At 43.4% G+C, this 14,492-nt stretch overlaps 1 protein-coding gene and 1 long non-coding RNA gene across 2 annotated transcripts in view; one reads left to right on the top strand and one right to left on the bottom strand.

The window, feature by feature from the left end:
• The window catches only part of Pah (phenylalanine hydroxylase), a 54,104-nt gene extending 51,579 nt beyond the window's left edge, over positions 1-2,525 (top strand). The window contains 1 exon segment of the mRNA XM_038315156.1: positions 1,883-2,525. Coding sequence (XP_038171084.1) covers positions 1,883-1,929 — 47 coding nt within the window. The 3' untranslated portion in view covers positions 1,930-2,525.
• A 6,045-nt stretch (positions 2,526-8,570) lies between these two features.
• Positions 8,571-14,492, bottom strand: part of LOC119803278 — a 132,546-nt gene continuing 126,624 nt past the window's right edge. The window contains exon 4 of the long non-coding RNA XR_005283618.1: positions 8,571-8,704. This is a non-coding gene — a long non-coding RNA (uncharacterized LOC119803278). The remainder of the gene's footprint in view (positions 8,705-14,492) is intronic.

Genomic DNA, 14,492 nt, shown 5'->3' on the forward strand with positions numbered 1-14,492 from the left:
TCGGCCGCTTTTCTTCTCAATGTCAGTGGGTATCACCCAGCCTGGAATCTCGACTGAGAACTAAGTTCTGTCTGCTTCCTTGGCCGCCCATTCCCCAGCCCATCTACTGCTGTTGGCCTGCTGCTCGTCCTAGGTGGTGGACATTGTAACAGTCACCGTAGTAACACTGCTGGTTTCCTTGCTCATGCCTGCATCACTGTGGCCCCCGAAATCACCCTCTAGCAACACGGATCAGCTTCTGGTCCCTGCACACTCCCCTGACTTTTGTCCGTGGCATGCTTTCTGCTTCAAACACTCTTGTTCCAGGCCTAGGTGAGGTGTCCAAAGCCAGTTCATCTCCCATGTGTAGGACAGACATCTCTTCTTGTAGGACACCTATCTTTGTATTCTTGTAGATCTTCCCTCCAGAGGATTTTACCATTTTAGGATTACTTAGTTTCTGTGTTCTCAGCTAGACCCAAGCATAGCTAAATATCAGACTCTTTGTCAAGTCTCTAGAACCTAGCCTTATTCACAAGGATTGTATTAGATACTTAAGTGTAGACGGAGGCTGCTCATTCGTTCCTGGCTGCCAAGTTCCAAAATAATCACACAGCAACTATATTATTTAAATCACTGCTTGGCCAATCACTTAAGCATATTGCTACCTAGCTCTTATATCTTAAATTAGCCCATTTCTATTTATCTGTATATCACCATGTGACTGTGGCTTACTGGGCAAAGTTCTGGTATCTGTCTCTTCCCTGGCTACAACTCCACCTACTTTCTCCCAGCATTCACTTTAGTTTTCCCACCTAGCTCTATTCTGTCCTATCACAGGCCAAAGCAGCTTCTTTATTCATTAACCAATAAAAGCAACACATATACAGAAGGACTTCCCACATCACTTAGGAGCTTTTGAATGAATGGGTGAGGAATGCCTACAGGGAATCACCAAAAGTTGTTTTCTATAATTAAATCATATTTCGTTAAGAGCAGAAGAAACTTTGTATACACCCCTAGAACACTAAAATTCATAATATGTAATGGCCTCATATATAAGCCCAGCTGTTTCAGGCAGAGTGTGTGCATCTGTGTGTCCAGAACCAAAACTGCAGTCAAATGGCATCACATGACACAGGCTAGCACTACAAAACCACCATGGATTCATTATGCATCTAATTTACAATTAGGTTTTCATGTCTATTATCAGTATAATGGGCACAGTGGCAGGCAGGCAGGCACAGTGCTGGAGAAGTAGCTGAGAGTTCTATACCCAGATCCACAGGCAGTAGGAAAAGAGAGTGAGCCAATGGGCTTGGCTTGGGCTTCTGAAACCTCAACACCCACTACTAGTGACATACTTCCTCCAACAAGGCCACACCTTCTAATCCTTCTCAAGTAGAGCCACTCCCCAATGACCACTCATTCAAATATTTGAGCCTATGGGGGCCATCTCTATTCAAATCATCCCAAGTTCTGAAAAAAAAAAATGATAGCCCTGAGTTGTAGTACCAAGCTAAATTTCCTCAATTTGTGAGGCTTTGGACCTCAGGTGATTCTGACATGGGGGACTTAAATGAACCTCATTCCTTTAGGTTTAACAGCTTGGAGTTTTGAAGCTATTATGGATAGATGTGTCAAAAAGAGCACACAGCCCTGGGCATTTGCTTGGAAAACCTGTTGCTTAGACAAACCCCTCTTGCTCCAGGAAACAACTTGTGAAGGGTGGGGCAAATCATATAGACAACTCTAGAACTCATTACACACCAGACCTGGGACAGTGTTGTCTCTGTAGCTAATCGGCAATTGCTCTGAAGTTTAGGGTGATCCGCCCCAGTGACCCTACTGGGCTTTGCATCTATTAACGAGTGACTCACCTATGTGCCGTTCTTCTTCACAGGTGAGGTTGGAATCCTCTGCGGTGCCCTGCAGAAAATAAAGTCATGAACAGGAAATGACGTCATGTGTAGAACTTGAGAGATCAACCAAAAATCTGTTGATAGAAATATAGTGACTGCTTCTTTCCATCTAACAAGAACAACCTTGATTTGAAATGTTGGCTTTTATTACTTCTTATACAGTGGGGCATCACCAAATAAATCTAACTTCTCTTAAATGAAAGTATATTAAAACCTACCAGGGGTCAATGTTTCAGAGTCATCTTTATGATTTAGACATCTTATACCTTCAATTTAGTTTAAAATGTAATTTCTCACCTCCTTTCAATATTCATCAAAATTTGTTACCCTTAACATTCAGGCTTTATCTGTTTGTTTTTATCTCCCAGGTAAGCCCTAATGGAATACACACACACACACACACACACACACACACACACACGACTAAGTAGACTGTCCTCAGGGATGAATCATTTGGTTCAGTACAGATCTCATAGATTGAGATCTATGCTTCTGTGTTCATTCACTATGGCTCTGAGAACGGCTTCATTATTCTGCCTGTGTAAATCTCCTCTGATTTGAGACTTCTCAAGATAGTTATAAGCAATAAAGCTTTAAATCATTATTAAAACATTATGTAAAACATTATGTGTGCTTTATTTATGTATAGTGTTCTGCAGACTGTAGACCTGCGCACCCAATCCCCATCCCACAGCTGCTGACATCATTTTCATGTTACTTTTCAAGTATGTTTGAAAAATAGTTTGAAAGCACTTGTGATCCAGCAGATATTAGCTGGGGATAATAGAGTAAACATTGGAAGAATAGCTGGACACATTTAAAAATAGTAAATCCACTAGAAAAGTGAGGCTTTTATTTATGCTGGAGAAAAATGTCAATGTTACGAAATTTTAAAGTTCCAAATGCTTTTTGAATTAAATATTTTTCTCGCTGCCTTAGAAATCCATTAGCTGGAAAATCTTGTGACACAAACTCGGGACTTGGGGACCCAGCCCAGTGCTTGTATCTTTATGATCACTGAAGTCAGTTGTGGAGCATCAACAGACTTTGGTTTTTATTGGTTATGAATTTTTCATGAATACATGTAACATATGAGATGCAGTGGGGGCTGTCTTTGTCTTTTAAGATGTGATTTAAAGTTCTTACACAGCGCACAATTGATTTTGGAAGCAGTTACATCTTAGGGGATTTTTGTGGTGCGTCTCAGACCAGCTGTACATCAGCATTAACCTGGAGCTCTCCCCTCTCTCTTCCCATTTAGAATCACAAGGTGCTCAGGAGCATCCCCAGGTTATCCTTTCTTTCACATTCACTTATTTATTTATTTTATTGGGGTCTGTGTGCATATGTCATGGATGCATGCATGTGTGTGTTTATGGGTGGGCAGTATATACATGTGCAGATGTGTGTGCCTGTGGTTATTCATCTGAAGGTCAGAAATCAGTGTTCCCCACCTTATTCTTTGAGGCAGAGTCTCTCCTTGAACCTGGAGCCCAGTGTTGGTGTATAATGGTTGGCCAAGTAGCCCATGATTCTCTGGTCTCTTTTGTGCTGGGATTACACATGGGTGAAATTGCTCCTGACCTTTCGCTTGAGTTGTGGCGGTCAGTCCTCATGTCTGCAAGGCAAGAACTTTACTCACCAAGACACCTCTCTGTCCTGCAATCTAGGATGAAAGAAATGGAAGAAAGCACTGGGAGAGAGATGCTCTATGTTCAGGGATTGCAAGAACTAATATTGCTCAAAAGTCCTTGTTTTCCTCCTCCACAGCCAAACTATATGGGTAGCACAAATGGACTTGGTGTGGGTGCTGAAAAGAATGAAGAGAACTTGAAGTTTGGAGGGGTGGGGGAGGAGGCGGAGCTGGATCAGGAAGAAGTCATGGAGAGGAGAGTGGGGATGAATGTGATTGCAGCACATTGCATGAAATCAACAAAAAATTAATTTGAAAAGCTCATCTAATCATAAGTGATTAGTGGATGTAATGAAATTCTTGTCAAACGCCGCTGATCTTTTAGCAGAATTAGAAAAATAAATCCTACAATTCACCCAGACTCCTTAAAGCCCATTATTAGCTAAGGAAACCTTGAGGAAAAAGAATAAAGCTCGAGGCATTACACTACTTGATCTCATAACGCCCTATAATCAAAACACCATGATATTATCATGTAAAGAAGACATCTAGAAAAATGGGACAGAATAGAGATCCCAGCAATAAATCTACATTTATGATCAGTTGATTCTTGACAAATGTGCCACAGATGTTCCAAGGTGGGGAAACACAAACTTTTAAAACTAGCAGTGGAGAAGCTAATTATGGATATACAAAAGAATACAGTTGGGATTTTAGTTCATATCTTATATGAAAAAGCAATTAAAAATGTAACAATACAGTCAACAGAGTGGAAAGGCAATCTGCGGAATAAAAATATTTTTTAAACATACAAATGTGTGCGTGTGTGTGCCTGTGTGTATACGTATGCATATATTATAGCCAAAACACATAAAGAGCTCAACTAAAAGGCAAGAAAAGAATCTGATTATACAGCATGCAAAGGACCAAGTGCTGCAGCTCCAAATTCCATCCAGAGGTTGCATAAGGTGGGGTTGACCAGGGTCTTAAACACCTACTGGGCAATGCTGGCCAGGACCATGGACAGCTCCCACTCCCTGGTCCTTGTACTAGGAATCAGTCTCTGGTTCTAATCCCTAGAATAAACATCATGCTGATGGATCTGTCTTTGGCTAGCTACAGAACTTCCCACCCACCACCAGGTGTTTCCTGAGTTACTCCAATCCAGCCTTGAGCTAGGAGGCCCGCGATGGTCCAAAGCCAAAGAGCTCAAAAAGGACAACGTTCACAGTTGTCTGGAGCTCAGTTTCCATATCCTCCTAGGACAAGTGACATTCGACTGGGACATCCAACAGATAAAGCAGCTACAGCACTGGAGATATGAGAGACCAAGTCACTGCTTTTTCTTGGGGGTGGGGGTGATGGGGTGGTGGGATGGCTTGGGGAAAAGAGGCGAGGCCTGCTTCCTTTGTGGTCTTGCTCATTTCCAAGAAAGGAAAAGATGGTAGAGAGATGCATCAGAGTCCTCCACTCAACTGGGATATAGAGACAAAGATATAGATAGATGATAGCTAGCTACCTACCTAGCTAGCTAGCTAGCTAGATGATAGATAGATAGATAGACAGACAGACAGACAGACAGACAGACAGACAGACAGACAGACAGACAGATAGATAGATGATAGATAGATAGACAGACAGGTTTTTTTTATGTTTGTGTCCCTGTTTTTGTATGCGTGTATATGTAATAGATACATACAAGGCAAGAGGTCAATGTTGAATGCTTTCTTCAATGGCTCGCCACCCCATTTTCTGAGACAGGGTCTCTCACTGAACCTGGCGCTCACTGATTAAACCAATCTAACTGGGGAAGGATGGAGCTGAGCTCACTAGAATCGACAGAGCCCCTCTTCTTTTCCCTCTTCTTTCCCATCTTGTCTCTCCCCACCCACCTGTGTGTGGAAGAGGGCCTGTAATTTGATGTCGATCTTCTCAATACCCACGCTTCAGCAGCCACTGGAATCTCGTCACAGTCTTCTAGTCCCTTTCCTTTCTTTGAAAATTAATATTCTCATTTATTCTTTGAAAATCTCACATATTTATACAATGCATTTTGGTCTTAGTCACTACCTTCCCCCAACCCCTTCTAGTGCCCTCAACCCTGTCAACTTCCTAACTCAAGTCCTTTTTTTTTATTGTTGCTAAAAATACCCCGACTCCAATTAGCACTACCCGTATGTGCACAGGTATGGAGCCATCTACTGGAGCATGGACGACCTACCAGCAGCCACATCTCCAAAGGAAAGTGACTATCCCGCTCTGAGCAGCCATCAACTACCAATAAATCATCACTAGGGCCGATACCTCAAGGGCTCTCTCCCCATCTGTGCTGCAGTTTGGATTGGCTTGATCTTGTCCGGGTCTTGTGTGGGTAACAGTAGCTGCCATGAGTTGCTGTGTGCAGTGGCTACATCATGTTCAGAAGGCAGCATTTTACAGCTCTCCTATCCTATGTAGTAGTTTTTTGACAACTTGACACAGCCCAGCATCGCCTGGGAAGAGCGAGTCTCCATCAGATAGGCCTGTGAACCTGCCTGTGGGATATTGTGTTGATTGCTAATTGGCAGAGGAGGGTAGAGCCCTAGGCGGGTGAACCTGGGTTGTATGAGAAGGCTAGCCAAGTAAAATGGAGAGCAGCGTTACTCGGCTGGTTCTGTGGTGAGTTCCTGCCTACGTCCCTACAGTAGATACTCTCAATGACTGATTTCCTCGAAGTGCAAACTGGGATTAACTCTGCCCTGTCCAGGCTGCTTTGGGTCAGAATGTCTTATCTCAGACACAGAAGGAAAGTAGATAGTGCCCCATTCTCTGACTCTTAGATCCTTTCTCCATCCTCTTCTGTTATATTCCCTAAGCTTCAGCTAGGGGGAGGTTGGGCTAGAAAACCCATTCATAGCTGAGCGCTCACATTTACTCATACTCAGCACCTTGACTGGTTATGAGTCTCTGCATCCACCACTCACTACAAAAGGAAGCTTCTGTATTGTATTAGGAAGTATCTGGAAACAAGCCACATGCACTGTCCATTGGGAAGAGTGGGGTGTTGAAGTCTCCTACTATTAGTGTGTGAGGTTTGATGTGTGATTTAAGCTTTAGTAATGTTTCTTTTACATATGTGGGTGATCTTGTATTTGGGTCATAGATGTTCAGTATTGAGACTTAATCTTGATGGCATTGGCACCAATGGGTGCTGAGCACATGCCGTGTGCAGAGGAGGAAGAGGGTTCGTACATAAACTCATGACTTGGTAGGCAGAAGGGGAAGGCTCTGTGGAAGGGCCAGCAGAATTCACTGGGAGTGCAATTGTTAGAGATAAAGTTATTTTGTTTCCTTTCCAAATATAAACTATCTGAAACTGCAGACATCTTTAATTTGTAAGTACAAATCCCCTTGGGAACAACACAAGAAGATAACAAGTGGCTGAGCCATCACTACTTGACGAGGGATTCAGGGAAAGGCGGGTACCCTGACCTTTCAGAGAAAACTGAAGAAATCTGCTCCCAGGAGGGTTTGCGGAGGGAAGTGGCCGTTCCCTCGATAAGGCCAAGGGGGGTGAGCTTAATGAGGCCCGAGCCAGTTACATGGTGTAATTTACTGAATGGCGTTGGCCGCCTCACAATGTTTCAAGACAATTTTTTTCAATATATAATTAGCAGGAAAAAAAAAGATACTTGGATGCTGCTTTTTTCCAAAGGAAACTTGACTACGGTTAGAAAGAGAGAAAAAATATCCTTCTCCTCGAGAAGTCTCATGTTTCTATGCAAAGTGGTGTCCCAACTCAGAATTTACACAATGTGTTATTGCCTGGCCTGTGAGGATCATCTAATTAGTTGCGAGCCAAATGCCAAGATAAACAAAACCAGTCCTTAAAGGATTCCAAGAAGCCATGTGACTAAGAGGCACCTTCAGGGGCAAGGAGAGGCCATACGGCTGGTTCACCACTCACTACACATTAGAGTTGCATTGGGAACTTTAAAACTTGATGCCAAGACTCCACCCAGAGCAATTAATCCAGAATTTCTTTCAGGGATGTCCAGGCATAGGGTTTTTCTTTTCTTTTTTTTTTGTTTTTGGAAAGCAGCTAGAATCATAGGGCGTTAGAGTCGAGACCCTTTGGTCCATAAGACACCCCTCCATCTTTAACATATGCCACATGCCTAAAACCCATCGGACCAGTTGCCTTGCTGACTAATCAGTTCCACCCACCAGTTGTCTTGGCCCCCAGAGCCTGCGGCTCCTTTTTCCACCGTCCTTTACCGCATTTTGAGGTAATGTGACAGAGGTGTCAAGCATGGGGCTCTGAGATCATCCTGTCTCAGATGACTCTCTGAGTCTACTTATGGATGACGTGGCTTCAGGCAGGTCACTCGGAAGTCCCAAGTCTTAGTGTCAGCATGCGGAGACTGGAGACGATGCCAGAGACTAGAACCTAGATCGTTATGAGCACTAGGCTAGGAGATGTTTATGAAGGTCTCAGTGCAGTGCCCATCAGAGAGCCCTCTCTCTGTCATTGTGTGTCCAGACTGTAGCCAGGGGACGCAACACATGGTCCCTAACATCCTTCCCCAACTGGCTTTAGGAGTCTCTGACATAGCAGAGGGCAGAGGATGCTGCCGAGGTGGCTGGATCTTTGGTCCTCCTTCACTAAGTGCTGGCCCTGCCCAGAGGAAAGGGTCGTGGTCAGAGTTCCTGGAGGGTCACATGAGTCCAGAGCAGTTTCTTGAGCTTCCAGCACTTTCTGTCCCTCTTTGTCAGGAAACCACTTGCCAGCTGTTTATTCTGTAAACATGTATTGATCATCTATCAATATACCTTCGGTACACACACTTCTATGCAGAAACCACAGCTATGAAGAATAGTGTTTTTGGGAGATTGATCTAGGATTTGATCTCTGGATGAACCCTCTGCCTGCAGTGTGAAATTTTGTACCTGATATTTTGTTAAGGGACGCTTTGGGAATTGCTTAAAAACACAGCATAACCACAAACATCAATGGTTAGTTTCATGTCCTCACTCACCTGCGAACACCGCTCTGTTTTCTGTCCAGTTGGGGGCAGCAAACCCTTGCGTAGGAAAGGACCTCAGAGGAACCAACCCATTTGCTTCTTGAGCTCCTGGCTTTCAAATACATTCTGTTTCCCAAAGTATCGACATGGAGTAGTCTGAAGAACTACACAGGAAAAAGACAATTGCAAAGTCAGGTGAGGTTGGAAGTTGTGGTTTTTAAGCAGGTTTAAGCAGGACATCTCAAAAACATTTAATATACTTTCATGGTACAAAAGAAGGAGTTTAAGGGCTTTCCCTATGATGATGTAATTATTGAAGGAGACATTTTCAACTTGATTTGAACATCACACAATGAATACGGGCACAGCAACACCACATGGTGTTCCATCGGTGTGTGCAACGTTATTGTTTTATGAGTCGGTTGGAAGATAAATTGGATCACGGAACATCCCCCAGCTCAGCAGGCTCCTCTGCTAAGTGTTTTACCTGTATTGACCTAGCGCATCTCCATGGTGATACGCATGTTCTACACAGGAGGAAACAGAAGCACAGGCCTTAGAAGCAATGGCTTAGTTTCAAATTTAAACCTTCTACTCCAGGACTTGCATGTTTAACCATCATACCCTGATCACACACTATATGACAATGGAGACCCCGGGACAGGGATTTGAGAACGTTTCCTGATGTGCTTGCTTGGGAACTCCTTAGTCCTTCTGATCAGTACAAAGTATTGGTGTTTAAAGGACAGCACTTCAAAAATTGCTTCTATGAAGTGACGCTAACTTCTGTCTTCCTTCTCCAAAATTTAGCTAAAAATGTTGGCCCGCAGGTCTAAGACTAGGAAGCCAGCTAGGCACCTCAGTACAGCGTCCTGGAGAAATCTGTGCCAAAGCTTGAAAACTGAACAGCGTTTTGAAATAATAATTAAATTTTAACATAAATAACAAAAAACATATAACATTTGCCTGCATCCTGTATAAAAGGGTTGGAAGATCATCCTTTGAGAGCTGTCTTCTGAAAGACAAAGAAGCGGGTACAAGAAAAAGTTTTCGTCTCAGCGACTGCATCGTTCTTTTTCACAGGAGACACAAAATATGTTTACACGTTGTTGGCTTTCATCCTGGTTGGTAGACAGTTGGCTTTCATCCTGGTTGGTAGACAGTTGGCTTTCATCCTGGTTGGTAGACAGTTGGCTTTCATCCTGGTTGGTAGACAAGGATAAAGCCAAGCCAGAACTCAGCTAGAGGCTGTTGCATAGCACCATGGAGGAGCCATCTGTCCTGAGAGGGATTTATGCCAGTGCATTGATTGGTGCAGCGTGATTCGGGTTATGCTCAAACCATGAGCACTGATGTCACACGTTCAATACATCATAATGCACGTAAAAAAGCCCCTACACAACCCGTACACTGTTCATTATCTCCTGTCAGGATGCTAGGTAGACAAGAGCAAATGCCAAGTCTGCTCTGCTCGGACTGCTGTGTCTTTCTCTCCTAAGATGCTCTTTTTAGATTGTCTATTAGCGTTAAAAATCTATCCATTTCCCTCTATCGTCATTAGGCAGCTACTTGAAAAAACACCCGGCATTCAGGCATGACCCTGGGGATTTCAGATGACGTGATTTCAGTCTTCATGAGGTAACTGGGTAAAGTGTGCTGGTGTTCTGACGTCTCAAGAGTGAAACAAAGCCTTGTGAGGCTATGGCACAGATAACCCAGGAATTACCGTACACAGAACTGCACAGCCAGGTACCTAACTATAGTGCCTGCATAGGAGGAAACTAAATCAGAAAGCAAGGCTAGAGCTTGTTTACAAAACAATTTTGTGTTTTATTTTATTCAATATTTTCTAAATAATAGTCATATCAAAAGTAAATTATACAACCCATAATATTTTCTACTTATTAACATAGTCTATTCACTGAGTCATTTATTTACATAGAATTTGTTTTAATGTTTCTGAAACTATTATAGATGCATTCTTCATACAATTTTTTCTTGATAATATACCCTGAAGCTTCAAAAACTCATTGTTCTGTGTGTCTACGCTTTTGGTATCATTAAATGGGTGAAATTAAATCTAGTTTCTAATCAAAACTTTTCTCTATCACACTGAATCATTTGTTTTTGTAATATCTATTCTCTGTGTGTGTGTGTGTGTGTGTGTGTGTGTGTGTGTGTGCTGCATGCCGCTGTACTTTTGTCTACAAAAGTACTTTTGTCTAATCAGAGAAAAATTTAGGAGATTTGGTTCTTCTGTTCCTTCATGTAGGTCCAGGGGATTGAATTTAGGTCTTCAGGCTCAGGGGCAGGAGCCATCTTTGCTAATCCATTAATGGATGTTCTTAATTGTTCTAATAAAGCCAACTGTATAGTTTAGGTTTATCAGCCAAATGGATTTGTTGAGCTGTGGTTTGTAGGCATGGGAGTTTCTATTTATAAAACAGTATGAGTGGAAGCTGTGGGCTATCAGATATTTCTCTCATGATATATAGTGGCTAATAATCCCAGAGACAGGCAGGTAATGCAAACATGATAAAGGAGATTATGTACAACCGGCTAGAAGCCAAGATGTTTATAATCCTGTTAAGATCACCGCTGGCTAGTTTCAGTTGTTTGCTAACTTGCTCTCATGATCAAAAGAGAACAATCTTATTTGTTAGCAAAACTAGAGGCATATTATCTAAGGCTGAAGATGCATTATATCCTACAGAAATATCTTAAGACTTGGGAAGAAACATATATCAATTCCAAAGCAAATAGAGGAAAAAAACCCCACTATAACCTTAACATTCTTATTAATGTTTAACTACATGCCTGTACACCAGCACATCAGACAATCAGCTGCAATTCAACTAATTTGTGGGTAAGTTATATTTAATTTGAAATAGGAAACGTGGCTGAACTTAACACTACCATGCTCAATAGAGTTGATGGGCTCACTGAAAAACATGCCAGGTGTCACCCACAAAATGACAGACAGCACCATACCTTCCTGAGAAGCATGTGGGGTCACTGAGTGCCACTTACAAGCCCTGAACAAGGTGCCTGTAGTCTAGGCAAAAAGTCCTATGCAAGAACGTCAAGTAATTGTGTGAATTCCTACAGCTACCCAGAATCCTATCCCTGGTGATAATTGCCATCTCTTGGCTCCTGCCTGAGACTCTGTACCCAGTGTGTGGGAAGGCATTGAGCCATCTGAATCTGACTCATTGGGATGGCTGTTAAAGTGCAGATTCACTGTCCCTACCACAATTGTACCAGGGAATCTGCATTCTGCCCTATACAACGTTGCCTACTGTTTTAGTGTTGTAGCTGGTGACTTATGGATTCTGCCCCCGTCCCTTCAGTGAGCCAGTTTTGTCTCTAATCAGCTCGTGAACTGATCCAGTGAGACTGTTGGCACAATGGGAACATAATAAAACGAACACTGGTTTCTTTTTTAAAAAACAATAGACCTCAAATGGAGACACAACCTGCAGAGATGCTTTGCTGGGCAATGCAATCCAGTGGGGTCGGATATTCCAGAACTGTCTTGGAAGAGGAGCCTAATTCCTTCTGGTGGATGGCAGGAGACAACTGTGAAGGCTGGGGAGCTAACGATAGGGGTAGAAAAGCTCTCTTGACGAGAGTTCGGAATACCTACTGCCGTCACCCAAACCTGCACTCTCTCGGATTCTTTGACTTCCCTTTTTTTCTTCTGACCAAAATTCTCAGAACAACGTATATAGGGACTTACGGAATGTCCTAAATATGTCAATGCCCAGAACTCTTCTGGGTATTGAGGAATCCACAGTGAGCAAGTCAGGCATCAGTCTTAGCTCTTTGAGCCATAAACTGTATGATCAAGCTTCGGCATAGTCTGGAAGTCAACGAAGAGTTGCCATTGACATTGGTATTTCATTGCTACTGTGTCTCTGTCTACCAGTCAGTTCACTTTTCTGTTTATTTGGTTCTGGGCCAGATCAATAAAAAGAATTTCTTTCCCACATGGCCCCACCCAAGGAACCCTGGGACCAATGACATCGATCCTTTTTGAAATTTGCTTTCCAAGTTTGTTCTCATGTGATCTGGCTCTGTGAGAGGGTCACACAGATGTGCTGACTCCGGGAATACCCCTGGGGAGCCTTGGAGCCCATTGTAGTCTCCTCCGGAGCCACCAGAGGAGTGGAAGTGAGATGCTTCCCTCTGAGAGGCTTCAGTCCCGTAAAAAGAAGCAAAGATCATCCCAGAGTCCAAAGAATCACTTCTAGAGTAGCTCTAGGGTTCCAGTTAATGTCATGAAGAGGTGGGGGGAAAGAGATGGAATTTGACCCAGGAAGTAGGAGGCCTGGTAGGAGGGGCCCCTCAGCAGAGACACCTGTGACTATTAGGAAAATATGCTTTCTTCCCGTCACGAGCTTAGCCAAACCTTTAAACTGAACTTGATTTTCTCATTTTTGAAATTAGTACAGAAAACATACTTGGGGGAATCCTTATACACCAATTTATTGAATACATATTTGGTCTCTATAGCAGTGTTTGGCATCAGTGGGGACCTTGCGGTGTTATGATAAACAGCGGTCTTTGGGACTGGAGAAATGACGCAGCATTTGTGGGCACTTGGAGAATTTACAGGGGACCTAGGTTTGACTCCCAGCACCCACAGAGTGGGTCACGACTTCAGGCAACTCTAGTTCCAGCGGAAGATCTGATGCCCTCTCCTGGCTTCCACAGGCTCCTGATGCAAGTGATATACATTAACTCAGGCAAGCACACGTGCATTTTTTAAAGTTGTTAAAAAAAATCTTTAACAACGAACACAAACAAAGCATTTTGAGCATAGTAATCATAGTAATTCTAATTAGGGAAGATGGGGTATAAAACCACGGTAGTTACACAAAAAGACAGGTGTGATCAAATTCCAGGTAACAAGAAGAGCCAGGAAGAAATGAAGTGGGGAGACAAAGGATGCTCTTTATAACATGGGTGAGCAGGGATGACTGAGGTGATATTTGAGTAGAAAGTCATAGGGAAGGAGGGAGTGATCTGGGCAGATGCTTGAGCAAAGAACCCTCTGTATAAAGGAAGCAGCTGAGCCGAGTGACCACCGAAGCTGGCTGTTATGTATCCTCCACACATGATGAATGTTTGCAGGATTAGTGGATGCAGGTGTTTTCCTGACACTGGAGAAAACTGGGGTACATAGAGGTTTAGCGATAGGTCCAGGGCCACCCAGCAAGCCAAGAGGCAGAGCTGAAAGGTGAGCCCTGCTCATGAGTTTTTATTTCTGTGTCTTTCTGTTCCAACTGTTACTCATTTTTAGAAGGGATCAGGCAGTCCCACGATTGCTTTCAACCTGATCTCTGCTTTCCCCAGTCCCAGGCTCACTCCTCCACCCTGTACATATACTAGCAGCTCTGAGTTCTAGAATTCAATGCAAATCCTACCAGACAGCTTGGTGCCAGTGACCCAACCCTCAGAAGAAGAAGAAAGAGAAGAAGAAGGAGGAGGAGAAGGAGGAGGAGGAGGAGAAGGAGAAGGAGAAGAAGACGAAGAGAAGAAGAGGAGGAGGAGGAGGAGGAGGAGGAGGAGGAGGAGGAGGAGGAGGAGGAGGAGGAGGAGGAGAAGAAGAAGAAGAAGAAGAAGAAGAAGAAGAAGAAGAAGAAGAAGAAGAAGAAGAAGAAGAAGAAGAAGAAGAAGAAGAAGAGAAAGATTTCTATGATTAGAAGCACCTGGATGCATGGTACTGTAAGGCCAGCCTGCCTCAGACATTCAGCCACTGTCTTCAGAACCTGATTCCATTCCTGTCTTTGTTGGGAGCACTAGGTTTGGGGTGAGGGGCTTCAGGTTTGCCCTCCCTGAAGAAGGAACCTGCGCAGGATGGAAAGGCAGCCATTACCCAGCTGGCCACTGCCTCCTTAGCAACAGCAACAGTGTACACACTCACACACAAACACCGCACCAAAACAA

Source organism: Arvicola amphibius, chromosome 17 (genome assembly GCF_903992535.2).
Source record: "Arvicola amphibius chromosome 17, mArvAmp1.2, whole genome shotgun sequence".
NCBI lineage: Eukaryota > Metazoa > Chordata > Mammalia > Rodentia > Cricetidae > Arvicola > Arvicola amphibius.